This window comes from Grus americana, chromosome 6, assembly GCF_028858705.1.
Source record: "Grus americana isolate bGruAme1 chromosome 6, bGruAme1.mat, whole genome shotgun sequence".
In the NCBI taxonomy this organism is placed as follows: domain Eukaryota; kingdom Metazoa; phylum Chordata; class Aves; order Gruiformes; family Gruidae; genus Grus; species Grus americana.
The window spans coordinates 37529412-37551758 of record NC_072857.1 but is presented as its reverse complement, the minus strand read 5'-3'; the positions used below and the strand labels follow the sequence as shown (position 1 = coordinate 37551758).

Below are 22347 nucleotides of genomic sequence, written 5' to 3'. Positions count from 1 at the left end.
CTGAGCAAATGAAAAAGGACATGGACTCCACTGGAAGTGCTCTTCATTTCCTGACCCCAGATTGAATCAAGTACAGTCTTGTCATTCCTGATATGCTTGCCTAACATTTTTGAAGGTGGAGACTTGTCCGCTCTCCCTGGCACTGCATTTCAAGGACAAACTATCCTTAGAAAAAAGGTCTGCTTGTCACTCCTGAACCTTCTTTGTCACAGCTTTAGTCCATTATTTTTTTGTCCTATGTATCAGAGGTAGATTCCTCCCCTTTCCTTCCTCGAAGCATTTTACTTGTTTGAAGCCAGTTAGTGCTTTCTTCTTCAATCTTCATCTTTCTCAGTTAATCAAATCCCAGCTCTTTCAGTCCTTTCTTGTATGGCATGCTTTCTAGATCTACATCCCTATTCCAGTCTGCAGTCTCTTCAATTAACTGATGTGCCCACAGCTGGGCAGAGCCAGCACTTCAAGTCAGGAATGCTGCTGATTGGAGCAGCAGAATTATTCCAAGTTTCTTTCACAAGATGCAAATCTGTACAGTCATCCCAGAATGGCATATGAGATCTTTTCTTTTTTATCCTTCAACAGAAGGACACTGTTGATTCATGTTTAGCTTCAGATCTATAACAACTCCAATATTCTGTCCTGCAGAAGTGCTACTGAATCAGGTACTTTCCCTTCCACATTTATGTGGCTGATTATTCATAAGGAGGGACCTATGCTTGTCCAACCTGAGCGACATAATTTGGTTTTTTTTCTCCTTTTTTCAGACTGCATCCCCAGTTTGTCAAGATAATTCGAACTCCTAGCCTGTCCTCCAACACACTGACAGTTCCACCCACTTTTAGATATTTTAAGGTTTTTAGAGTGGCATTTCCTTCAGGACTGGCCACTGAACCATGCAGTCAATGTGTTGCCAAAGATGTGGGATTTATTTCTCAGTTATGTAAACAGTATAAATTGCTAGGAACAACTTCACCGTGCTTCCTTCTTCTGTCTGTTTCAATTGCCTGTCTGCAGTTCTCTCCTGGTACAAGTCTGTGGGAGGCTTGGGGCTGGGGTGGGCAGGATTTTCTTGCTGTTTGCTGGCAACAAATAACGCTGAGATTTTATAGTAGTGCAAAATTCCCATTACAGCACAGGGGTCTTGAAGGTTTCTAAAAAATTATTAATGTGCAAGACCTCTGCAGAGGTGTATTCACTTCTCAGTAGCCTAGTAGGCTGAAGAGATTAGTATGTCTTTAATACAATCAGAAGCCTCTAGCATGTTTATGAAGACAGTCAATCACCATGGCCTGTTACACTTGCAATATCTCATTTACTTGAGAAAAGGGAAATAATTAATTGTATATGCATTTCACCAAGGAAAGCGGAGAAGCCTGCAACAGAAAGAGCCCTGTGGGGGTATGTGCATATATGCATCAGGAATTAAGCTATTAACGGCAGGTTCAAGCCCCAAAGTGGGGCTTCTCCATTAACAGTCAGTTCTAGAACAAAGTGCTCAGTCCCTCATATTGTTCATGGAAGTGGCTCACCTGCAACATGCTGGGGAGGACCCACTGGTACCCGCTGAGAGAGAAGAGGTGGTTAAAGTGCACAGCTGTATTGATGACTGTGGCAGCATACTGCCTCAACAAGGCACTGTCCTCAGGGTGCAGGATCAGGGCACCGTTGAAGACGTTCAAGAACAGCATGATCTCATCCCCCCAGGGGAACTCGCTGGGCATGCCAAGGAACATCTCCTCTAGCAGCTTAATCCACAAGCTTTTCTGAAGAGTGTCCAGGCCAAAGAGCTCTTTCCCAGCTGTGGGGGAGAAAAGGCAACAGCAATCAAATCTGTCCACCACAGCCAGCCTCACAACACTTCCAGAGCTCCAGAGAACCCTCTCACAACACTGACCATCATTCTGCGTTTTTGAAATTAGTTCACTCATCCTTTGCTTCTGGAATTTCCCAGAGAGCTTGAGCCTACCTTGATTGAAAGCAACTCACATGAAGACCAAGAGTAATGAATATCATACAGCTCATTAAATATACTCTCCACTGGTTGGAAATTCTCCTCTTAAAAAGTGAAAGCTGATCTGAGCTTGTACATACAACCAGGAATTCATCATCTGCCTCACATAACCTCAACAGTTGTGTGGATTTATGCTGAATTTTTATCCTTCAGGTGTCCCACACATTGCAGGACATTGATGCAGAGTTGCAATAATGCTTTGGAAATCAAGTGCCTTTAGGGCCTGTTACAGAACCTGCTAATGCTTACCATTCCAGCCCAAGTCAGGCTGGAAACCCTACTTGACTTTCACAGCAAAGTTTCTAAAAAGTGTGCTGTTTCTATATCTCTGCTGCAGAATTTGCCCAATCTTCATTGAAGGCCCATTGCTTCCTCAAAGTGGATGGAAAAGGTCTCTGAGCTCTCCTTTTTAGGCAGTCTTAGACACTTTTTCTGAACTGGCCTTCAGATGCTTGGGTCTGAAAACACTGACTCAGTGACAGGATGCTAGTGTGGAGTGTGCTGACAACTGGAGCTCTTAAGCCAAGGTTCAGAGAAATCAGTGCAAAGACTCCCATAAGACTGACAGAAAAATCTAGGTTACAGAAGACCACCTAAGGTCCCTGGTTCAGGCAAGGCTAACTTCAAAGCTCATGAGGTGGCTTGATTGATTGATTTTTGAAAATCTCCATGGATGGAGATACCAATGCCTCTCTGGGCTTCTTTTCCAGTATTTTCCTGATTGCAGTGTGAAAATTTTTTTCTTTATGGCCAATTGTAATTTCCTTTGCTGCAATATGTGTTTGCTGCCTCTTGTCCTTTTGCTGTGCATTTCTGAGAAAAATCTGTCTCTGTCTTTGCTACAGTGCTGCTTCAGTGGAAGTCCACCACTAGATGCTCTACCCCCCATCCAAGCCTTCTCTTCTCCGAACTGATGAAGCCCAGATCCTTACACCTCTCCTCCTATGGCAAGTCCTCTGGCTCACTAACCACCTTACTGGCCTTTCCCTGGACTCTCTCCAGTTTGTTAAAAACTCTCATGTTTTGGTGAACTCAAAACTGGACACAGTATTCCAGCTGTAGCCTTATGCATAATTCTAATGCATAATTATAACTTATTCTTATCTGGGTCCACAGAAAGCAGCTTTGTCTGGAGACCTCTAACATTGCAAAGCCCTTTCTACTGTTGTGCTTACAGACCAACAGCTATGTAATCATCTTCCCTAGGAAGAGATTTAGCAGGTTTAAGTAATGCTACAAGTCTCTATGTTTCTAAGGGAAATGAAGCCTGCATGTCTCTAGAATGTCTCACAGAAACCTTCTGGGCCCTGTAGGACCACCAGAGAAAGCTATCAAAAGGCCATACCTTGGGGATCGCTGAAGAGTGAGAACTCAGCATCAATGGCACTTCGGGGAAATGAAGGCAAGCGGAGGAGATCTTCCTGGAGCATGGATACATGGGACTGCTTGTGGGCAGTAGGGATTTTTTGTGTCAACGATATGAGGAACAACACCCGCCCCACCTCTTCTAGCTTGCGGGTGAACACCTGAGAGGAAAAGAGACAAGGATCAGAATCAGTCTGATCACAAAGTTCTTTACAACATATATGCACTTTTCTAAGTTAGCTTCCATGGCTTTCTCTGATGGGAGGGCTGCTGCACTCATGGCTCAGAGGAACCTTTTGAAATTTACAGGGTTAGTACTGCACCCTTTTGCTAGAACTTGTGTGACCACTGTTCTTCAGCCCAGCTCAGGAAAGATGATCCTGCTTGTAAAAGAGGTTTTAACAACACTTTCTCTTTCAGTCAGTTGTGGAGGACCCTGAATGGTTGTAAAACACTTTGCAACTGTGCCATGCAGTCTTTTGTAGATTAATGTAAGCTTTGCTAGTGTGAGCCCCAAGGTGGTCAGAGACAAACCAACTCCAAACTGAAAGCCATACAGTTGCAGTTGCTCTGTGCGAGGTGTTAGACTATAGTCAACATGAACTTGTTATCTACCTCTGGGTTGAGGCTGGCTCATGTCTGGCCATAGAAAGTGTATGTATAGCTGCAAAAGAAAAGTAGTCATAAAACGAAGCAGACCAGATTCTGAGTTACTGCAAACGAGCCAAGTCCTGCTGACTTCAGATTATTGCTTCTGGTTTACACCAACTCGGAAACCGAGTTCCATTCTACCAGCCTCCTTTGAACTTCTGACTGGTAGGATGAGTCAGGCTAGCTACTTTATTTTGATGCTAAAAGTATCCATAAGGCAGAGTGATGCTCAGTAATAGAAGCAACTGTCTTTTGAAGCAGTTTTGAGACAGCTCTTAGCTACTGGGATGAAGCCAAAACTTGAAGCATGTGGCTTAACATGTGACAAAGCTCAGCTTCCTATGTCCTGCAGTTGCTATGACCTTGCTCTGAAGTGCACTCAGCTTAGAATTGGGTGCTCAATCAACTGATAGCAAAGAAAGTACTTTTCCATGGGTTGCTGCTCTGTGGGTAGACTCTACAGTACTGTTTGCTTTGCTGAAGTTGGATGTTGTCCAGCAACTTCTTGCATGACTACAGAGAGGCTGGTAGATGCTTGATCTAAGTTTTAGTTTAGAAATATTTTGGCTTCTAACTACTCTAAATAGAAAAATGTGAAATGTAAAATAATGCCCTGACAAAACTGGACAGGCCATTTTAATCTTTTTGGCTCACGTAGGGTATATCAAACTCATTTATTTGATATGTGGGACACATCTCCTAGAACAAGGAGAATAATTTCTGTCAGAGAAGCAAACAAAATGATCTCAAGTAATTTCAGATTTTTATAGGCTTTCTACTGACAGATGCAGCACATAAAATATTTCCCTATTCTGTACTGTACACATATGAGATGGCATTAATTATACAATTATAATTATTAATATAATTATATTCTCCATTATTTTAGCTGCTAGTCTCTCTTAAGGAGCTTTATAGCTACTTTTTATAACCATTCCTGATGATATTTTCCTGTCCCTGCATTTACATTGCCAGGGACACAACTACAGTAGCTGCTTTTTGGCTAGAATAATACAACTGTTAATACCAAACTCATACAGTTTAACCACATTCCTCCTCCTTTTTATTTCCTGCTTATTATCATCCTTTGCAGATAAAGCTAGAGCAACTTTTCGCTAAACACTCAGCCCTGTGCTACTGAGACAACTTTGCTTTTGTGGAAAACAGAGCATGTGGCATCTACAGGTAGAGTGAGCTCAATACCATTGCCTTACTGTTGAAAGAAATTATATTGTAGGGGTTTGCAGCACATTAAAGGCACTGCCCTGCCACTTTTAGTTACGGTTTAGTTACTAAGGGAGAGCTCCTGGGAGCTAGAGAACATTAGCAGGATTGGACAGATTATCTGGTCATGAGGCTGGAAGATAGGGAGGACAGTGGAATATCTGAGGGCAGATATTCCCCTGATGACACAATCACTCCTGCTGTGCCCCTCGGAGTGGCTATCACAAGACTAGCATCTGAGGGCAGGACAAGAAAGAGAGGCAGGTAACATTCTCTACAGTGAGAGGACAGATAATTCCTGCTCCACAGCCAGAGGGGCTTGCACAGAAAAGGTCTTATATGGGTTCCTAAAGAGCCAGAGGTTATGTTAAAGAAAGGAATAAGCAACTTTTCAAACTGAGGCAACTGAAGCTCTTCTGGCAAAGTGTAGGAGAATGCAAAATGATCCGCCTAAAAGAAGCTGGCTGGAGAGAGCGGGAGGGAATTCACATTGCATTCTTTGACTCTTAAAATACTGTACACTTGTCCAATGGCACCAAGGCAGATTTCATGTCAATTGCTACTTCTCCAGCAAAGCACTCTGTCTGCATGCAGCATGACTGAAAGTCTTTAAAGGAACAGAAAGGTTTATTTACAGGGTTTGTTTCTGGGCAGAGGTGTAGAGGTGTTTGGTGACAGTAAGATACCTGCTTCTGAATGAGCTCTTGACCCTTTTCTGGATGCATCTGCACCAGGTTGAGCTGTGGCGAAACTGACCTCCGGAAAGGATAAATGTCACGGACGTAGGTCTGCCAGGAAAGGAAACAAGTGTATTTCAAACAAATGCATTTGTAACAGCATCATTTCACAGAACTGAATAAAAGGTCCTTTAGCCCTTTCTGAAGCTTTTGGGTAGGAGCTTTCAGACGGTGTCAGGCATTGTGGAAGAGCATAAACAGAAGAGAAATTCACTCTTTTTAATGACTCCACTTCTGCCTCTTCCCTCTTCTGTTAAATTCCAATCTTTCACCACACACAACTAAACACTCAAGATGTGGTACCCACAGAACAGAATTCTGTCTGTTTATGGGCTGCTTGTTCTCCTCTAGATAACCCTGACTTTTAAAAAGGGACCAGATGGAAAGAACAAAGTCATCTGGACCTGACCTTTGCCTTACCTTGTTGTAATGAATAAGATTCCATCGCTTATCCATTAAAAAGTAATGAGAAGACTGCGTTTCAGGTATGTTAAAAAACTCCAAACACTCCTGAAGAGGAAGAAAGAAAAACATCCTGTTACTTATCAGCTGTCTTGTACAAAGATCACAACATCCAAAAGAAGAATATCCAGCTAATAATGTATAAAGGCACAAACTTGCATGACTTAGGTTGGTACACTTTGCTGGTATTAATTCTTGATTTCTCTTTTTAATCATAAAGTACATGAATATGTTTGTGATAATGAAGGCATGCTGATATCACAGTCCTGAAGACTGATGTTACTTATTTCGATGTCTTCATATCACACATATTTGCCTAAGAATATGAGCCACATAGGTATTGCAGCTTCTATTTCCATACTACGTATCTATCAAGCTTTAGTGAAAGGTGGTGTACAGAGACACTAAAGTTCAGATCCTTCAAAGCACTGAGATGCATGATTCCTATTAAAATTTAACACAGTTGGACAAACTGAAGGCTTTTATAACTCTGTTTCCTATGTGGCTCTGTTAAAGCCATCTAGGAAATCTTTGGCAGAAGGGGGAACTGACCTCACATCTCCTTGATCCCAAGCTATCATCATGGCTACTGAACCATCACTTCCACTCTGATCTTGATCATTCTGTTTAGTCTTTAGTGTTGATACAAACAAACATTTAAATGATTTATGTATTTATCCAAAGGATAGTATACAGCAAATACCCAACAAGCTGCAGCGTCTTCAAATGTAGTTGCATTGGTGGGGTTTTGCCTGTCTGTGAGGTCAGGGCATTTCTAATATCCTTTAATATGGGATCCTGTTTCTTGCAACCAAGCTCTCCTCATAAGGAGACAGAAATGCCTGTCAGCAAAACTTCCCTCCCCCACACTGAAACAGGACGATCAGGCAGAATGTATTGCTGGCATACAAGTATGGCAGGTAAATGTCCTATTAAGCAGTTTGTCTGGTTCAAAAACTCACTCCTACCTTCAGAAGAGCCTCGAACTGTGTGTCCTCATGGACTGGTAACTGAGTTGGGATGTCACACTCATTCTGTCCATGCACGACAAGGGTTTTTGTGCCTAAAGGAAGAAAAGCAGTTGCATTCTCCCTGGCCTCTTTAACTCAATTTCAAAAGACTGCCCATGGAGGAAAAGTGATAGTTAAAATTCACTCCTGGGCAGACAGACAATGCCAGTCCTGCCTGGAATCCATTATGTAGTGTTAGCATAGTCTCACACTTCCACAGTTAATGAGAAATTGATCTGTTCCTAAAGGACTGAGCTGGCTTTATCAGCAACCGTCACTCTGAGGAAGAAACAAACCTAAAAGGTCAAATCTGTTTTTCAGCAAGATATCTTTTGCTTGACTCGTGACATCCTAGGCTCACAGCATGCTCTTCTTGGAGTCTCTCAAGACCGAAATGAGAGGTTACATCATATCAAACTGAGTCTGAATGGTACAATCTTACAATGATCATCCTGCCAGCCCTTCACAGCCTAACCGGCACAAAGCTCTGAGTTGAAAAGATTGTTCTAATTCACTTTCTGTTTGCTTCTTTTAGAGCTCTTAAAGTAGCTTTCTGAATCTCAGGGTATTAGAGGTGGAATTTACTGACTGAATCCTCAAATCAAGGAAAACTCACTTAGAATATGCAGCCATTTGTAGCTGTCTTTTTCTGATCCAGTTCTGACAGATCTCCTTTTTGCTACAGAAGTTCATGAACTTGGAAGTGAAGGAGATTTAAAGAGTCATTTCTTATACCTGGCATCGAGGCAGTCACCAGCAGCTTCACTTCACATTGTTCCTTCTTCATAGTCTGTTTGAGATCCTTGAAGAACAGTCCCTCTACGTAACCCACCACTTCCCAAAGGAAGGTAAGCGTGGCAGAAATGGCATCCATGCCCCATTCACAGGGAGTGCGTACAAAATACATGATCAGTCCTACCTGCGGGTAATTAGAAGAGGAATCAGGTTATATCAGGTTATACACACCCTTATTTGTGCAGAGCATTGTGTAAACACAGAACAAGAATATTGTTGTTCTACTTTTCTTCACTCAGAGGGATAAACTCATTAAACTTACATCCTGAAAGTTTATACATGCTACAGCACAATCTGCCTGTACAATTGTTCCTTTTTCTAGAGGGGATGATGGGTGGGGGCAAAAAGTACTGTTGCAGCCCAGTCATTGTAGATGAGGAAAAGGGAGAACCTCTGCAGTAAGAGACTTCCTATGCCTTCTGCTCCGATGTGTTGCCATATAGACAACTCACAAACAACAGAGGACTCCTGGAGTAGCATACATCTTGTCTGTTTTTTCATCCCTTAACTGCAGAAAATGCATTTTCCACAATCTTGAAAGAAGCTACTAGATTTGCTCCAATAGGACTGTCCAAGAGCAAAGCACTTTCTGAATCAAAATTAAGTAAAATAATTAAAGGTTTCTGGCACTGGTATCCTTCTGTTGGTCTACACCTAGTTGTTCATGGTTCAGTTCAGAACTCTATGACAGGTTGCTTAGGGGTTTAATAAAAAGTTAAAGGTTCCTTTTCGTCTCCCTATAAGGACTGAAAGGCTAGTGTAAGCCTGGTGACTTGCACCCACAGCCTGAAGCAGGTACGAGTTATATAGGAGAAGTTACAAGCATTGATTTCCTTGCAGATTATGACATCATTGACTTTTTAGGACATGGGCAGGCAGAAGTGAATTTCTGGGCTGCCCAGTGGACGCACAAGCTACTCACCAAGTAGTTAAAGAGGATATGAGATGTCTGGGCAGGGAAGTCTCCAATGTTCAACAAAAGCTTCCTTAACATATACATCAGCTCATCCTGGAAGAAGAACAAATGGGTTTTCTTTCCATCACAAAGTGAAGAATGGATTTCTCCCTTTTGTCCTCTCTGGCTTTGTTTCTTCCCATTTTTCCATACTCCCTTGTTCAGCTCTCTCTCTTGGTGCATGAAGAACTATATGCTTGTCACTGCTCCCACGTTTCCCAAAATAAGGCCCAGGGCACAGCACCCAGGTCAATGTCTTTTTTATCTCAGAGAGACCAATATCTCTTATTGCAATTTATACCAACTGTAGCATCCTGATTCTGCACTCCTTTCCCTGTGATAATCCCTGTGTTGCTTATCACAATAAATGACAACCTAGATGTTCTGTGAAATCTAGTTCAGCTCAACTCAATAGCTGTGGCTGCTGGGTAGGAGGTGTGGACAGAATCTAACCTTTCTTTAGAGGCTGCCTGCTTTGAATGTAGACTAGCACATTTCTTATAGTGGGAAGGGGGTGTAGAGGGGAAGGAATTTCTCTGTCAGCTAAGGACAGACAGACTGAATCATAAATTACTTCTATGGCCGTCATCCTCTTAACCCACAGCAGATTTGAGCTAGTGTTAGGGGCATGAATATGCACAGGACAACCCAGGCCAATGATACATCTGCTGAAAGAAGCTTCCAAGGAAATACACCTGTTCTCTGTGTTCTGTACTCATGGTTGTAGTAGGCCTATGAAGAGATGGTAAAATGATAGACTATGTTAGCTGAGAGGCCTCTGAGGCTGGACAGCATGTAGCTTCTTTCTCAAAGATATTTAACAAACAGAAGTGACCCTCTGAACTTAAATAGAAGCTTTGGGAACTATGGCTGAGAAGTTTTAGGAATAGTGAGGCCACTGAGACCTGATTACTTAAGGAACTGAAAAGCAGCCTTTCCTGGCCTTTCTCAAGGTTTAATATTAATTTTGTAGTCAGTTCTTAGGTGATGGCTTGGAAGATGAGGACAGTGATAGAAGAAGGGGGCCTACAAGAAAGATGGTGAGGGACTGTTTATGAGGGAGTGTAGTGACAGGATGAGGGGTAATGGGTTCAAGCTGAAGGAGGGTCGATTTAGATTAGATATTAGAAAGAAATTCTTTACTGTTAGAGTGGTGAGGCCCTGGCACAGGTTGCCCAGAGAAGCTGTGGATGCCCCATCCCTGGAAGTGTTCAAGACCAGGTTGGATGAGGCTTTGGGCAACCTGGTCTAGTGGAGGATGTCCCTGCCCGCAGCAGGGGGGTTGGAACTAGATGATCTTTAAGGTCCCTTCCAACCCCTAACCATTCTATGATTCTATGATTATGATACCCTACACCAAGTGTGCAGTTGTGAAAGTGGTATGGAGAGTCTTACTGCCTTTCACCCAGTCAGAACTGGTACGCCTCTCTTCCATAAAGCTTAGCCATGGGACTAGAAAGCGGTCTAATAAGCCAGGGAGAGACAAAGCCACCCCCATCTTTCAGAGAAAGCTGAGCAGAGTGGCATGGGTGCAGGCAATATTGCCTATGTTAGATAGAAAGGGTTGGGCTACACTAAGCAGCTGTTCAAAGCTTGGCTTAGAGCAACTCAGATCCTTAGTGGTGGTAAATCAGCTATGTCCCATTTACACTACTGGACAAAGATTGAAGCCAACTGATGATATGGCCTAAAAGACTTCAGGCTACATTATAATAGCAAATGTTCTTCTCCAGTGATGCCCACAGAGTGATTCTGCTTGCAGCTGTGCTCCCCTGCTCTAAGTGATACATACAGCCACTGGGGAGAGGAAGAGTTTACCTGTCGGTTGCTGATTGTGAGCTTCTCAAGGAAATGGCGCAGAACTGTAGATGGATCTTCAATTAAGCAGTTCCATAGGACCTGCTGAGCAACAGCACTTACTGTAAAAGAGAAAGAAAACAAGGTCGGAACTCTCTTCCTTGGAAAAGCCTTGAACTGGTACACTTAGACACAAACATTCCTAACCTTCCTCCGCAAATGTCATATTTTGTCCTGCAACACACAGGACTCTCTTTGAGGCACTAGGATTCCTGGTCATCAGTGCAGTCGTCTCAAGCAATAATGACAGGTCTAATATTTGAACCTTCCCTAACTACTGGTGATATGACAGGAAGCACTTCACCACTGTAGTCAGAGGAATAATAAAGAAATAACTATTTGGATTCACAACTCCAGATGAACAAATCTGGCAATTAAAACCCATAAATTTATGTACTTTTTTGTTCATGATAGAAGTTCAATTTCATAGTGATTCATTGAGTGATTTTATCTGGTATTGGTGAACAGTATTAGATAGTCAGCAGAGAATTGTATTGATGATCAACTCCCCAAAGGGTAATTAACTGCAATCCTGTGAAGATTAACAACAACAGAGAATTATTCATTATTTTGTTTTCAGTACTCAGTTCCTGATCACAAAATGACACCTTCATTATTTCGGTGGCTGACTACATCCACCCATAACTGAATACAAAATGTAATAGAAAGTTAAATGTGCAATCAGCTGACATGATGAGTGGTGAGAAAGGGAGGGAGGGCAACAGTCCATCATCTATAAATATTTTAGAGAAACAAATTCAGAAAAATGCATTATTACTTTACAAATACATCGCAGACCATAACCAAATGTTCAAGGTGTGTATAAGTGGCTTTCCATTTGTTACAGGATCAAAGAAATGATGGGATTGGACCTCTGGAGGTCTCTAGTCCAAGCCCTGCTTGGAGCAGGACTGTCACCAACACTAGATTATGTCAACCATGGCTTTGACTAGCCACGGCTTGATAACTGCTGTGGATGGAGAATCCACGGAAATTGCACTATGCTCCTGGTTATGAAGTTCCTTCCAAATTTCTAACCTGAACTTCCCATGTTTTAACCCTTTAGTTAGAGTTCCTCTAACTCTTTGTTTCCTTTCCACCACACCAAACAAGCCCAGTTTCTGCAATCACTCCTCACAGAATACCTGTTTTAGGCTGCTACCATCCTGATATCCCCCCACTAGACCTTTTTCAGCTTCTCAATATCTTTCTTGAATTGGGGGCTTTTTTCAGGGCCCCAAAAGAGAAAAAAACCCTCAAACCCAAACACAAGTAATGGAGGAAAAAAAAGGAAAAACCCTACAAAATCACATTTGTGTTGTGAATCTACTTTCAAATAGTTTGTGAGGATTTAATAGATTATTCATTAACTTTTTAACAAATATATACACTCAGAACAATATATAGCACATAACACTTCTAGGAAACATGTACTGTGAGCAAATACAAGGTTGTGTTACATCTCATTTCCACTTTAGTTATGGCACCTAACAAATGTAAGCCATTGTTCAAAGCGGCAGGTTCTGCCACCCTTGAGCAAGAATCCCTTGAAGTTTAATGTAGGTCAGTACCAGCTACTCCATCCTCCCTGACTTCCCCGTCTTCCATCAAATGGACAATGGGGAGCACTGCCGCACAGATGCATGCTGGAAACACAGCTTGAGGTGGTTGTGGCACATGATGGTTTGGAGTATGCTCTGTAGTGTGTTCTTCATCTGGAGCAGTAAGAAGAGTAAAAGGTGAGTGTTAGTGAATAAGCTGTGGTATTATCCAGGTGGATAAACATTTATGTTAGGTGCAGTACAAACAGAGCAAGGTGATAGGCTGGCTGATCACTGTGCAAGCACAGCAGGTTTACTACTATCTCCAAGAAGAAACTGAGCCTTCAGCCAACTTCTTGATCAGGAATTTTCATTGTAAATATCTATTTTTTCAATTTGTATTTCTCTTCTTGTAGGGAACGCATTTTCTTTGTGATGAAATCCCATTTCATTACCATTTTTCAGCCAGAGTGCTCTCCATGGCACTACTCTATAAATGAAACATGAGAAGTAAGGGAAGACATTGTGACAGCAGGAGTGAATAAAATAATGCAGGGCAGTAATTTATTATAAAGTGGCTCAAGCTTGGGAATACATTCAGCAAAAGAAAATGCCACCAGCTTTATGAGTCCACAGGAAAGGCTTCCAGTGAATGATACTGTGAAGGGTACTCCAAAGTGAAGTCAACCCACCTTCTGCACTGACTGCTGACCGCACTGACCAGACAGAGCCACGGCGGAAAGAATAGTTCCTATGAGATGTACTGGAGGTGCAGGAAGGACTCACAGAGAGACGGCGGGAGGCCAGGTTCGCAACTTCTTCTACTGACAAAGAGAACGGGAAATGTCAATCCAGATCCAACTGACAGACTTTAGGGAACTTTCTGAAGAACAGCACTTAGAACCAAATTGGAACACTGAAAATTGAAGTCAGGTAACATTCAAAAGGCACAATCTGAAATCTATAAATATCAGTCAGATAGGTAATTTGCTCATGCTTTGAGAACCAGCAGAGCATTTTTCCATAAGAGCGTTCAGTGCTTTGGTGAGTCACACTGTAACTGCGTTGGCTCTATACTTCTTTTCATCTACATCCTGTTAACCATCATGGTTGCTGGTGCTTAGTTTTTTGTAAGAACTGGGATTTCTGCTCACAGATTTCCCAATGTATGTTTAGATCTGAACATCACTGTACTTACCTAATGACACATACCTTGGAATGCCTTTAATGAAATCTTTGTGCTCTGTTAGCCTGGACCAATGAAAATCCTCACCCAAAGACTAAGCTTTTCATGACTCACGTCATGTAACTTTGGCTATCTAAAAGTTTGGTACTGAGGTTGAGCTGGTCATCTGGGCTGTACCACTAGTCACCATAAAGGTGGAAAACTCCAGGGGCAATTCAGCCTATCCTAAGCTATGTGTCTTAAGACAGATGCTACCAAAGGATGATTCCTCCCACCCTTAGTTATTACAGGGTTAAAGTTAAGAAAGACAAATTTCACTCCTAGTGTTGCATGTTCTCATTGTGTTAACTCCTGCAATATGTTGGGAGCTTTGAGATACTAAATGCTGGCAAGTTCCACTGAAGTTGCAGGGAGAGGGGTAAGGGGCTTCAGGGCACACAGTGAGCGCTCAATATATCCAAGATTTTGTGGTTTTCTCGCACTGATTTTTAATTACGTTTTTTTCTCAACAACTTGGACTCTTCAGCAAATGGATGTGGTTGTGACATTCCTAACACTAACAATCAATGTTCCTGGACATCACACCCCTAAGCATGCTCTATGTTGGTGGCAGGTGCTCTCAGGTTCCTGAAATGCAGTTCCTGGCCCTGGAGCACACCTTCTTCTTCCTGCTCTGAGCTTGGTGTGCAGGTTGGCTCATAGCAGGCCTCCTGAGTGATGGGGATGGCAGTGATGAGACTGGCTTCCCGGCCCAGGCGTTTCTTCTCTTCCTCCTGCTGCAGGTTCTTCAGGATGTGCTCTGCTCGCTGATGGGAACGCGACACAGCTCTGGCTGAAAATGACTTCTGTCAGGAAGAAAAGAGAAGAAACACAGCCTGAAGCTGTTAGTTAAGATGCACATGTCCTGCATTTTCTGCCAGAAACCTCCAGGACATTCAGCAACTCAGTTTCTAAATACAAATCAGACTAGTGCTAGATGGACAGAGATTCACCAGGAGACTCCTTTTGGAGCTATGTCTACAATAAGCCTTGATGCAGACTTCTCCCAAGAGACACCACGCGAACCAGTGCAGAGAAAATGGTCTGTCAGGCAGTTCAAGTGAACTAATCTCTTGGAGAGAAAGCAGCTGTGTGTTCCTACGTTCTGAGTTACTGTCTCTTACAGGGATACAATATGCAGTTCAGTACCTCAGTGAACAAACAGAAAAGCCTTATGCCCATGTAGAAAATTCTGTGCCCCCTACATGGGCTGCGTACTAGATTTTTCCCAGCTGAGGAAGACAAGTCCACATCTTTTGGCTTAACTTCCTCCATGCTGCTACAGAGAAAAAACAGTGCTTACTCTCACGATGTCTGCTTACCGACTGATCTTCATTTATAGGATCTTGCACGCTCCCGGTGCACTGAGGGACCCAAGGGGGGTCAAACATTGGCACAGATGGCATCCCCAGGACAGGAGAAGGCAGAGTGAAGTTTATACTTGGAGGAGGGATCTAAACAAAAACATGAAAGCCATTTTGTTACAGCAAGACTATTGTTAATGTCAGTACTGCTAATTAAACATGAGCACAAGTACCCAATACATTAATTAGCTCTGCAAATTTTTCCCAACTCCGTATCTCACTACACTTTAACTTCATGTATGACACCTTTCTTTCTTTCTCCGATGTTTTTCCTGACCTGTGTCCCCATTATACTCTCACCATTTTATACAGGAGTTCTACACATCACCTCCCCTTCTCATGTGACTGACTTACTTACACAACCATTTTTTTCTCTAAACAGATTTTCAGGCAATTTCATGGCAGAGTGTCATTACACATCTATCCCACAAGGCAAGCTGTAAATGGCAATATTGTGTTTCACGTGTCCTATCTACCTTAAAGATCTGCTGTGCTCCCTCTTCCATCCTCGGCCAGACTTGATACCTAAACCTCCAGAGCGTGTGAAATTTGAGAATGGCATTCAGTCTTTGCACTGTCTCTGGGTGATGAAATTCGGACATCAGCATGTCAGAAACAGCCTCTGGCACTTTCACAGCACACAGCAGGAACATGGCAGCTGCAGGGAGAGAACATCTGATCATCTGTTTTCCTTAATAATGTGTCTATTTGGCAGAGAAAAACTGCAGCTGTACAAACCCCCACCAAAAGAAACCTAATCTTGACTCCAGAAAGGAGATCAGCAGTCTACCAGACCTAGCGAAAATTGTACTGCTTCACAAAACCAAGCACGTGTGATTCCACCTTTTGAAGCCACACAGCATTATGTGTGAAGGTTGTAAAAGCTTCTGGAAAACTTGCTTTTAAAATAAAATACAGCTTTGCTCTTCTCACTAAAAATCTCAGTCACGACTGGTTTAAAATAAGAAGCATCTCTTGAAGCAACCAGACTGAATTTGGCTTTCAAAGATTCCACTTCCAAGTGACTTCTGTGATGATTAATGAAGACTGGTTTAACAGAAGCTCTGGCTTCCTCTCAGAGCAGGAGGCAGTGTCCCAGCAGTCGTCTCACCTGTCTATTTTCATGGATAAAACCAAAAAGAAAGTTTCTTAGTTAAATGGGCACCATGCAATGATCACAATCTGCCTCCCTGAGAAAACAGATGCTGTGAATTGTGAGACAAAGGACCAGATCAGAATGGAAAACAGCACAATAGAAGCTGAGCTGGCCCATAGGTGTTTCAATGGAGCATATTTGAATATTAATATAGTCAAACTCTAGACTGATGGAGGCCAATTGATTTAGATGGGTGTCTGAGGGGCACCGAGCAGGAAACAAAAGCAGAGGGAAGTGTGTTCCTGTGGGAGTTCAGTGGGTGTCAGAGAGGCCATGGCTTCTTTGACCAGTAGCTGACCACAAATCATCAGAGACAATTTCCCTAGATTTGGTGGCTGTTCCTCCACAATAGGAAGAAGACATTTGCCATCATGCTTGCCTCAGCACTTATTCAAAAGGTGCCAGTATGAGAGCTGCCCTGATAGGAGGCAGTCTGAACAGTGCAGAAAACCAAGGCTGCTCTTTGACTGCCTAGGTCCTACCTTGCACTACAATGGCTCCTGTTTCTGCTCCAAATTTGTAGGGACCTTCTTGTTTCATCAGCTCAGAGAACTTTCTACTCTTTGGTCTTTTCACTGTAACTATGTCAAGTCTTAGTAGGACTGATTTAAATGTGTAAGCTCACACTGAAGGAATAAAAAAAGAAATATAGCCTTGGAAGAGGTCAGTAGATGGTGCTGTTGTACACTAACACAGGAGTTCTTTTTAGCCAGCTTGTGGATAGCAACATTACAAGTTTTCAGGTTTTGACCTTGATTAATGTAATTTATGCTTGGGCTGAAATCACTTGCTACTAAAAGAGCTAGTACAGACCCTCAAATGGATTTTAATCTTCCCTTCGCGAAGGGGAGAAGGAGGAAGATGTATCTCAGAGGCTGCTTTGGAGGAGCAGCCAGCTAGCTATCCTCAAGAAGGGCAGTAAAGCTTTGTTGCCTTCCCTGTGAGTCATGGTAAGTTTTTAGTAGCAGAGAAAGAGTATCCAAAATTTTCCTCCTAGAAAGGGACTTGCAGGGGAGAAAGAACTGCAGATTCAGGCAGCTTATTTCTCTTCTTTATTTTGCTCCTTTCTCTTCCTGTCTGCACATTTGGCCTGGGAAAGGCAAAGGTGAAGGGGAGAGCACAGAGAAGACCTGTGCGCTGAAGAAGTGCACTGTGGACTAGTGGAGCAGATGAAAAGTGAGAGAAGCATGAAGAACATGAGATGTGGAGTCAAACAATGGACTTTAGGGCAGAATTCATTGCCAGCACAACAGAGGAGCTATGACAGTTCCACTCTCATCTCCTTTCTCAGTTTTTTCCATGATGCAACATACAAAATACTTCAGTAAACTCTGGACAGATTGAATCACTGTGTTTCCTCTGCCTAGAAACCTAGCTAAACACAAATACTAATTTTGATGCTCCTTATCATCCACCACAATCAGGGTCTGAGAGAGTGCCTTCCTGATCCTTCTGACCACCTCTTTTGTACAGAGCACAAAAACACATGAAGGTCTATGAAAACCAAACCACCCCCAAGAAACCCTTGGTGGTGTTCTGACTCCTCCACTACAAAGTTGTCTTGCAAGGCCCTGTGATCTACTGTGAGTTGTGCAGCCAGGGTAGCCGTGCTAAGTGGTTTTGTTCTCCTACCTGCTGCTCCAGCCATGTGCTCATCCACACTGAGCAGGAGCTCCCACGCTGCTGGCTGGATGTCCCCATACATCTCTTCTGTGAGAATAGGAGCTGCCTTGATCAGCAGTGACAAAGGTGCAGGGGAGAGGCTCATTACCTGAAAAAAACGCAAGCCATGCCTTACAGCTGAGCTGTGCAAACTATCCACAGTGAACAACACAGTCTTTTGACAGGGAACAACAGATTTTAGTCTTTTTCTAGTCGCTCATGTCACCAAAACACTGATAAAGAGGATAAAAGGAAAGCAAAACTCTCCCAAGGTGGTGCACGAACAGTCATACAGATCCATGAAAATCTCACAGACTGCCAAGAACAAGCCTGTGAAGAGCCCGTTGCTTCTTCAGGAACACTGAACAAGAAAGAACAAAGAAAACTATTGCTGTAAACTGACAGGTTGTATTTAAACACATTTGTGGATTTTTAATTTTTTTCTTCTTTTCTTTTTTTTTTTCTTTTTTTGTATCCCCAGTTTTGATGCATGTATTGCTATGGAAAGCCAGAGATGCAGACTGTGATTTAATAGGCCCACATGTTTAAAGTATTCTTTGATGGGGTTACCTTAAGAGGCTTAAATTTAGCATTACTCAGCTGAGGAAAACATGCACAGCTGAACTGATTGATATTCAGGAACAGTTCTTCACATGGGCTTGGAGATCCATATACATTTTCCTTCTTGTTACAGTCTAACATGACAACTATGTATCAGCCTCCCGAACTAGCATATGCCTATGCACTCAGTACCTGGTGCCTGATGTATTTTAACATTCCAGAGTCCTTCTTCCCTTCCAAGTTGATATCAATCACTCTCTTTTTTAGAGAGGGAGTTCTCAAGCATGACTTATCTGAGCACTGGAAGGAAAAAAAAAAAAAAAAAAGAAAGAAAGTAGAGTTCACATTTAGATTTCCGAAAATCTGGAAAGGAAGGAGATCATGTACAAGAGGAATTTCCATACACTAGAAGCCATCTAGTACCAGAGCTGTAGCACAAAGCCTCCTCCTGTGCTGGCAATAGGCCTAGTGTCAGTGAGATGACATACCTCATCCAATTTTCTTCTCTTTTTAACAATGCTTTTCCCAATAAAAGCTTAAGGCAGAAGCCAGTAAACCAAATGAGGAATGTGAAGGTGCTCTGTGTAATATTCACAGGTGGCCCATGCATGTATTTCAGGAGAACAGTACTTCACACAGGTTAGAGGTAAAAAGTCTACAGCTTCCCTCTAAAAAATTACCAATGGAGGTGTTTAGTGTGTACAACAGCGATTCGTCTCAGCTACATTTATCTTCTCTTCTTCCTCAGAAAGCATGAGTGACAACACATTTCAGGACTTAAGCTCATGCCTGCCTGACAGTTGTCCCTAGCAGATTGCCAATGGCAGTGGTAATGACAAGTCTTTTTTTATGTTCATTATTTACAACACCAGGGCCTTTTCATAGAATGCTGGGTTGCCACAGACTCTTCTCAAGCTGGTGGCCTGCTGATTAACACAGGGGTCCTCATTTATCAGAGGGCTCACAAGCCCCATGGAGCACATAGTCAGGTCGGAATATTGCAGCTACCTCCAGCCTTTCATTCTGCAAGCTGTAAAAGACAGGTTCCTCTGGAACCCAGACAAATGTGGAAATGGTGCCCATGCAGTCAGCAAATGACAACACTTGAAGAATACCAGAGCACGAGGAACTGGGATGAAAAGTCTACCGTTACATACAATTTAAAAGTTATCAATTGTTCTCCTGCAGCAAGGTCTGTACAAACACGGTGCATGTGTTTGTAGGAAAGCTTATTGTCCCCCAGCCTCTTTTTTCCTTGCTGTTGCTGGAAGGCTTTGATGGTTTGATGGATGATGAAATGTGTATCACTTTGCCTTACAATTCAGAGTTGGAGATGAAACAAGACACAGTAATGCATGGCGTTCTTTTGCTACCTTTCATGAACACTGCCAGCTGCTCATCTCAAGCCTGCCTTCTGCAGAGGAAATGACTGCCTCTCTTCCTAAATAACTGATACGCTACTTTTCTGTGCCAGAGGAAATATACAGGGGTTACAGTTTCCAGGAAAGCAGAATCATTAGCTGTTGTTTTATCTGCTCTATGCTTTGTTCCATACAAATACCCTTTGATTTTCTAACTTAACAGGAAACAAACTGCTTGATGAAGAAACATTATGAATTTGTTTCCTACTCCTTCATTTTCCACTTATGGGGAGGATAGCCTCTTTACCCAACTGAAATCTTCATGAGAGTTTCAGGAACACTTTTGTTTACAATGTTACTGAGTTGGGTTTGCGTGGCAAGGTTTTGGTAGCGGGGGGGCTACAGGGGTGGCTTCTGTGAGAAGCTGCTAGAAGCTCCCCCTGTGTCTGATAGAGCCAATGCCAGCCGGCTCTAAGACGGGCCCGCCGCTGGCCAAGGCCAAGCCAATCAGCGCCTCTGTGATAACATATTTTAGAAGGAAGAAAAACACTTAGAGAGGGAGAGAGCTTTTGCAGCCGGAGAGAGGAGTGAGAAGATGTAAGAAACTCTGCAGACACCAAGGTCAGTGCAGAAGGAGGGGGAGGAGGTGCTCCAGGCGCCGGAGCAGAGATCCCCCTGCAGCCCGTGGTGAAGACCATGGTGAAGCAGGCTGTCCCCCTGCAGCCCATGGAGGAAGGATGAGGGGGTGTAGAGATTCCACCTGCAGCCCGTGGAGGACCCCACGCCGGAGCAGGTGGAGGCACCTGAAGGAGGCTGCGGCCCGTGGGAAGTCCACGCTGGAGCAAGTTCCTGGCTGGACCGGTGGACCCGTGAAGAGGGGAGCCCACGCCAGGGCACGTTTGCTGGCAGGACTTGTGACCTCATGGGGGATCCCATGCTGGAGCAGTTTGCTCCTGAAGGTCTGCACCCCGTGAGAGGGACTCCATGCTGGAGCAGGGGAACAATGAGAGGAGTCCTCCCCCTGAGGATGAAGAAGCGTCAGAAACACCGTGTGATGAACTGACCGTAACCCCCACTCCCCGTCCCCCTGTGCCGCTGAGGGGGGGGGAGGTTGAAGCCGGGAGTGAAGTTGAGCCCGGGAAGATGGGAGGGGTGGGGGGAAGTGTTTTAAGAGTTGATTTTATTTTCTCATTCCTCTACTCTGTTTTGCCTAGTAATAAATCAGATGAATTCCCTCTCTAAGTTCGGTCTGTTTTGCTCGTGACAACAATTAGTGAGTGATCTCTCCCTGTCCTTATCTCGACCTACAAGCATTTCGTTATGCCTTTTCTCCCGTTTAGTGAATGAGGGGAGTGAGAGAGCGGCTCTGGTGGGCACCTGGCCTCCAGCCAGGGTCAACCCACCACAGTAGTTGAATGACTGTGCCATTACAAGTATTCAGAGTAACTGTAGTCTGTCCATTGTGGTCAGGAATATGAAAGTATTAACCAACTGTTGACATGATTCATTGGTACCTGGGTGGGCACTTTAATGAAAGGAGAAATGTATTTCCACTGAAGTTAAAGGCACCACTTACATGGCCAGAAAGGCACAATCTTGTTTGAATATCCTGCTGAACTGGTCATTAAAAGTGTGTCACTAAAGAGACTGTAACATTACAGTCTAATTTATATAATTCTTGGAACAGCTCTGAGAGCTCAGACCTAAAAGAAAGAAATTATGCAAGATTTTACAAGAATTTCAAGAGTGATTCTTATTAACAGATGAGAAGAAACATGAAAAAAGAGACTGGACTCCAGGGGCTGATAAGTAGAGGCCATAAAAGAACTTTAACATTAAAGTCAGGTTATAAGCTTTTAAACGACCTCATCAGCAACTAAGATTATTCCCAATAAATACAGATTATGTTTCTTCCATAATGCTAAATGACTTAATAGCTTTTTTTACAGCAAAGCTGTGCTTAGGAAGGGCTGTGTTCATTTTGTCATTTAAGAACTGTTTGAGTACACTATGTGGTCCTTGAAGGTAATTATGACCTGTCCGGACAAACCATAAAACATTATGCTTTTTTCATCTACTCACTTCCTTTTGTTTTTTGCCTCTTGCCACACTGTTCAACACGCTGTTTTCTCGCAGAGAGTCCACTGTGTCTCCATACAGGAGCTTGACGGCCCGGACAAGGCGAGCGCAGGACCGGCTGTGATGGAGGTAGCAGTGTGGGTGACAGTAGTCAATATGGGTACAAATGAAACTTTGCTGGTTGCATAATAGGATCATAACCTTGAAAAGAAAAAATGAGAATAGTTACCTATAGGAAAGGGAGTTACACAGAGAACTGCATAGGGCAGCCTGTGCTAACTTTTCCACAGCCTAGCTGGGGAGGCATGAAGCTCAACACAGCTTTTTGAAAAGG

General features: G+C 43.1%; 1 protein-coding gene across 12 annotated transcripts in view; it reads right to left on the bottom strand.

Annotated features, from left to right (window-relative positions):
* Positions 1-22347, bottom strand: part of UNC80 (unc-80 homolog, NALCN channel complex subunit) — a 132964-nt gene that overhangs the window by 39077 nt on the left and 71540 nt on the right. For 10 of the 12 annotated variants that reach the window (XM_054829417.1, XM_054829422.1, XM_054829419.1 and 7 more), the window contains 16 exons: positions 22017-22214; positions 18766-18873; positions 17983-18121; positions 15671-15852; positions 15153-15284; positions 14450-14636; positions 13298-13429; positions 12636-12779; positions 11026-11126; positions 9175-9261; positions 8193-8376; positions 7416-7510; positions 6406-6495; positions 5935-6036; positions 3354-3534; positions 1527-1795 (listed from right to left, as the gene is read on the bottom strand). In XM_054829417.1, coding sequence (XP_054685392.1) covers positions 1527-1795; positions 3354-3534; positions 5935-6036; positions 6406-6495; positions 7416-7510; positions 8193-8376; positions 9175-9261; positions 11026-11126; positions 12636-12779; positions 13298-13429; positions 14450-14636; positions 15153-15284; positions 15671-15852; positions 17983-18121; positions 18766-18873; positions 22017-22214 — 2331 coding nt within the window. The remainder of the gene's footprint in view (positions 1-1526; positions 1796-3353; positions 3535-5934; positions 6037-6405; positions 6496-7415; positions 7511-8192; positions 8377-9174; positions 9262-11025; positions 11127-12635; positions 12780-13297; positions 13430-14449; positions 14637-15152; positions 15285-15670; positions 15853-17982; positions 18122-18765; positions 18874-22016; positions 22215-22347) is intronic. The other 2 variants (XM_054829418.1, XM_054829425.1) reach the window with 1 other exon arrangement.